Source organism: Larimichthys crocea, chromosome X, assembly GCF_000972845.2.
Source record: "Larimichthys crocea isolate SSNF chromosome X, L_crocea_2.0, whole genome shotgun sequence".
NCBI classification, from domain to species: domain Eukaryota; kingdom Metazoa; phylum Chordata; class Actinopteri; family Sciaenidae; genus Larimichthys; species Larimichthys crocea.
This window is the reverse complement of record NC_040020.1, coordinates 977538-983547: the sequence shown is the minus strand read 5'-3', so window position 1 is coordinate 983547 and position 6010 is coordinate 977538. Positions and strand designations below refer to the sequence as shown.

Below are 6010 nucleotides of genomic sequence, written 5' to 3'. Positions count from 1 at the left end.
CCTACCGGCGCTGCTGTATCAATGCCGATCACCGTGCGGAGGGGAGGTGGAGGAGGAGGAGGAGGAGGAGGTGGTGGTGGATGGGGGGTCTCTGGGGGTCTGGTCGTGTGATTTTACTCCATCAGTCAGACACAATACACTGAGAGGATGAGGCTAAACAGCAACATATGACAGGCTTTAATATTGTGTTATCACTGCTAGTATTGATTACCATAGATACACAATGTTCTCATACTATATGTTTCTACATAAGCACCTGTGAAACTGCACCCTAATGCATAAATAATCTGTTTTTGTCCTGAACTATGCCTACAGGTATTGTAGAGTTTAAAGTACAACCCATGTTCTCACTGTGGGGAATCATTCATAACCTTAAAGGGGTACACCAGAGAAATTTAAAGCAGTAGTGGTCGAGTTTTACCCATAACAGTCTATAATATGGGTAAAGCGCCAAAAACACTGAAGCCTACACTTCCCATAATGCAACTCACTAGCATGTTTTTTTATTATGCTGCAATCAAGTGGCAACCTCTGTGATGTCGAAAACTGAAGTTTCTCAAACGTCCACTCCATGAGTCAGTCTCCATAAGTCCCCATGTTCAAATGTCCAACTTCACACAGCAGAAATAAACATGTTTACAGCCTGGTACAAAAAACAGCTTTGTATATATAACTATAACTCACCTGTTCAATTAAAATTATGTATAATTAAGTGTGTGCACACTTTGATTGACAGGTGGGTGTCATAACAGGGGGCTTGTTTGAGGAACCAGGCTTCATTCAGCCTGCTCATCTCCACCCACTATGGATTAGCCTTAGGTGGCGGAGGCAGGACTACCCCACCGAGCTTAACAACTCTACAGTAATTTATGGGAGACGTCACAGAGACTGCAATCCATTGCAAGTCATCAAAGTGGGTTTTCCCGACTTCCAGTCGAAATCAGTCTCAGTTCATGTGCTTAGGAAAACATGCAGCAAACATGCAAAGGCAAATCTACTTTAAAAGACGCAAGAGGAGAAGAAGGCTACATGCTCTCAAAGACATCTATCAACCTCAAATCATCAGAATGGCAAAGTTTCACAACACAAACACAACATACAGTAAAAGTTCTATGCTGTTCTGTTCACGTTTGTTGTCTGTTGTCTCACAGCAAGGAGGTTCTGTGGTCGACAACACCGTGCTTTCTCTGTGGAGTTTGCATGTTGCATGAATTTGGGCTCTCTCCAGGTACTCCAAGCCTTCCTTCCAACAGTCCAAAGACATGCAGGTTAATTGGTGGCACAATATTGCCCGTAGGTGTGAATGTGTTGACGGTTGTTTGTCTACGTGTCAGCCTTGTGATGAACTAGCGAACTGTCCAGAGTGTAACCTGTCCTCAAATCAACAGAATCTCCGATGTCAGTTGGGATCGGCTCCAGGCCCCCCGAATAGAATAAATAGTCATGTGAAATGAATGTTCAGTTCACTGTTCCCTGTGTGTGCTGCAAGGTGTGTTTATGTCGGTGAACTCGGTTTAGACAGTCCTTTCCTTTCCTGAGTTTTTAACTTAGAACTCTAACATCAATGACCGTTACATAACACTTTTCTGTGTCGTAGGTTTGTTTTTTTCCGAGTTCAGAGTGGACTGCAGCAGCAGACCCTCCCCGCCTGCCTGGTAAAATACCCACGCTTTCTGTTGGAGACTAATTGGTAGTCTCCTTCCAGATCAAGCCGAGATAAAGAATAATCCAAATGACATCCTCAGGGTTATTTTCCCAGACCTGACAAAGATCCCCCGGAGCCGAAGAAGATAAACTGTTTCTACCAGCTGAATATTACTCCTCGTGATGATGAATAAACTGACCTGTATGTGGAAATGGAGGCCTCTGGGGAAAACAATTGCTGCTGAGTCCATTCACTCCCTGTATTGTTGTCCTGTCTTACCTCCAAGTTGTCTGTAGAGACCCAGTTTTCTACCCAGCCCTAATACCTTCTTCTGTTCCAATCAATTTTCATCAAACATTACTCAGGATTAAGCAACACGTGAGCACTTTCTGGCTTATATCCAACAATTATTAAAACTTTTCAACTGATAATCGTGCCCGCATCATGCAGCAAATGCCAGTTATGCAGAGGTATAAAAGTAGGCAGCATTTGAACTTCTCTCGAGCTCTTCTTTTTTAAAAATTCTTCCATCAGTTTTCATTTATCCAACTCACCATGAATGCCCTCGAGGAGAGACTGTCCAAAAGTTTTGTGCTGTAATGCCCATTTGTATGATTTATTGCATTTGAAACTACAGAGACAAAAAGTTCCTGGAGAGAGATCAGGGAGGCATTTCACCTTTGAGTGTGGCCGTTTGGAACAGCTATAAACAGTTTTATCTTTAGACACCTTACGACCTAGTTTACACGGAGCATACTGAGGCCTTAACACATGGACACAGGATTAGATGACAATATAATACTATCTTCCGTTGGTGATATGCACAAACAAAATTGCGAATTGCAACCAAATGAACACAAACTGTGAACCTGGAGCTTCAGGGTATTCACAGCAAGTTATATTGCCACATATAAACGTCTTTAATATGTAGTCACATAGGTCTTTGTGCAATGTAATATAACATATTAAGAGACCATCTGTATGTGCCTATGAATTTACAGAAGCACTAGACACTATTTTTCTTTTTGCCCATGACATAGTTTAGGTGTAGGGACTAATGGACAGACTTTTAGCCCCTACATCCACCAGCATAAATATTTAATATGATGATACATTCACCTCTCAGATAATCCTACGCCCTCATGCACACAGGTCTAAAGCAGCCTGACCTTCTGTATTAAACCAATTTCACGAGGTAGATGGCGATTCTTGTTACAAAACAAAGAAACCTATTTTCCTGCCAGTCCACACAGGTGAACTGTCTGCTCGTTGAACCCTCCTTTGAAGACCAACAGGGGGGTTGCACACTATTGCAGATTAGTTATTGCTGATTGATTTCTTCCAATCCAAATTAAGCCACATAATTTTTTGGTGGTTCTTTCTGTTATTAAAATGATAAAAGTCCAATCAAACCCAGTGCCTACCAATATACTAAATAATTTAACTGGATCTGTAAAATGTCAGAAAATTGTAAAACATTATATACACATATTTATTTATAATTTATTTAATTAATTTTATTTCTAAATATTATTTATTATTTATATATATTCTATAATATAGAATTAAATAGAATATTGAGATATAATATTTATATAAATAATTATAAAATAATTATTACAATTATTACAAAATATATTAATTTACTAATTTATTTTATAATTTTAATTATTTATTACTGATTTTTATTGATATGTGACTGACTGCTATTAGTTTAATACTTTTCTTATCTTATCTGTTTAATTTGTGAAGTGACCTGGGGTCCTGGCGCTTGAAATAGAATGTATTATTATTATTATAATTATTATTATATTATTATATTATTATTTAATTATTATTTTATATTATTATTATTATTTATTATTATTAGTATGTTTTATTATTATTGTTGTTGTTATTATTATACCATCATCATCATCATCATCATCATCACATTATTATTATTATTATTATTATTATTATTATTTATTACTAACTTTCGAGCTGTCACTCTGGGATATTTAGGTTTTATTTTCCTTGTAAAATACAAAAATAAACAATATTTGAAGTAGTTGATAAACTTCAAATTGATCGATTAATTGATTAATCAGGTCAGGTGTCAGCACGAGCCTGTCAGGCTAAACTCGGGGACAAATTAAGACCCACGCACTTACGTCATTACGTCATCACGTATGAGTACACGTTCACGATCTCGCGACTGTCCGCGAGAGTGGAATTTAAAAACAGGCGGCAGTTGGAGAAGAAAACAGGAAACGGTAAATCTCTAAAACTCACGATAAAGTCTAATTTTCTTGTATAAACACGACATCTGCTTTAATATTTATAAATTATAACAACACAAGAGTCTCTGGGGAGTTTAATCCCTCGCTGTTTTTAGCTGGTCACGTTGTTTCCCAGCTCTTCTCTCAGTGGGAGTTGGTCTAATGAGGCACCAGAGACAGAGCTGCCGTTAGCCTGCTCGGTAAACACCGTGAGGACAGTTCGTGTCTTTTTTAAAATGTTGTTTTCTGTCTGTGAAGGAAAGATGACCGCGGACACCGAGCTCGACATTAAAGAGGCGTTTCAGCGCGCTCAGAAAGGCCACAACAACAAGGCGAAGCTGGTGGCGAGCCTGAAGAGCCGCTACAGCAAAGTGAGTCAGTCAGATCACTGTCTGTTTGTTTGTTTGTCTGTTTGTCTGTCTGTTTGTCTGTCTGTTTGTTTGTTTGTCTGTTTGTCTGTCTGTTTGTCTGTTTGTTTGTTTTTGTGCCATCAGACACTCCACAGATCAAATACAGGTCTGTAGTGTCTTGTCTTTGTCATAAATACTGTGTTTGAGTGTGCTCAGGTCTGAGTGTAAACAGGCTCATTATGATGCAGGTATGTGATGTTTTTTTATATGTCTCATAAGCAGGGTTCCCACGGGTGCTTGAATTCCTTGAAAATGCTTGAATTTCAATCAGTGTTTTCAAGGTTTGTGAAATGCTGAATTTTTTGTGAAGTGCTTGAAAAGCTTGAAAATTTGTCGATGTCTATTTGTCACTGTTATTGCGCTATGGTGTTACCCAATACACCGCTCCAACTGAGAATACAAGCCAATTCACAATTAGTTAAAAATCAAAACGTCAATCTACCACCATATGAAATAATGCTAATTAGACCCATATATTATGCCATACAGTGGCACCGCTGCGCTTCCCATGACCATCTGGCAGACACAGTATTTAAAGGTGCTGGAAAAATGGAAAAACTGGTGCTTGAAGGTGCTTGAAAAGTGCTTGAATTTGTCATGAAATGTGTGGAAACCTGATAAGTTGTTTGGCATTTTTGGGTTGTTACACAGATTTACCAACTTTTTACCACTTAAAAAAATAGAAAAATAATAAAAAAGTAAGACAACAAGACCTTGAGGAAGCACAGGGAAATTAATACCGTTGTTTTTTGGTGTTTCTATTCTAGATATTCCTCTGAATTATGGTCTATAACCTATGGAAGCTATACAATACACATATCATTCTTAGTTTGTGCTTGTGCAGTTACATGAGGTTGTGATATACGCAGGGTCAAAATATGTCATTTTATACAGTCAAGTTAAAAATTAAGAGCTACACATGAAGATTATTCCTCTCAGCTTTCTAGTCACACAATTATATAGATTCCAACACGGTTTAGGGATCCCAGCGTGCAGAAATATTTAAATAAACTAATTTTAGAACAGCGGAAATTAAAAGATTTATACTGCATATGTTATATTATACCATTTACTGCTGAAAAATGCATGAAATGAAAAGGTTTAAAAATTCAGCTTACAACTTTGGAGCATTATAGGACATGGCAGCAGGACATGGTTTGTCCCAATGGATGCGTTAGATCGTCTAGGTTAGGAACATCTTTCAACCACAGGGCAATTTGAAGTACTTTACTAAGGAAGTGGTTATAAAGGATGAAGAAATGACACAAATAGGAATCTAAATGAATAAAACCGACAAAGAAATGTAGTGCGCGGAGAAATAAACTAATAAAAAAGTTTTTCTGGTGTTTCATTCTGAATATGTGGTGCCTAAAAACTGAATTCAGATCTTTGTTTGACCTGAGGGACAATAACAAACCTGTCCCATAAGATCTCAGAGCTCTGGTGGTTCTCTCTCCTGTTCTCAATGAATATATTTACGTCTTATTTTTAACCTGAATTACTGTTTCCCCTGATTTGTTTCCCCTGCCGCCTGTTGTTGATGACGTCCTCCTTCTCCTCCATCAGCTCGAGGACAAGACACTGTTCCACGAGGATTTTTGTCCATTACCTGAAGTACGCCATGATTGTCTACAAGCGCGAACCTGGGTTGAAAATGTCATCGAGTTTGTTGCGAGGTTCGCCACGAGTTTCCA

The 6010-nt window shown here is 38.3% G+C and overlaps 1 protein-coding gene across 1 annotated transcript in view; it reads left to right on the top strand.

The window, feature by feature from the left end:
* The first annotated feature begins 3784 nt into the window (after nucleotides 1–3784).
* The window catches only part of ncapg (non-SMC condensin I complex, subunit G), a 13498-nt gene continuing 11272 nt past the window's right edge, over nucleotides 3785–6010 (top strand). The window contains exons 1-2 of the mRNA XM_027283272.1: nucleotides 3785–3900; nucleotides 4165–4277. Of these exons, the coding sequence (XP_027139073.1) occupies nucleotides 4170–4277 (108 nt within the window). The 5' untranslated portion in view covers nucleotides 3785–3900; nucleotides 4165–4169. The remainder of the gene's footprint in view (nucleotides 3901–4164; nucleotides 4278–6010) is intronic.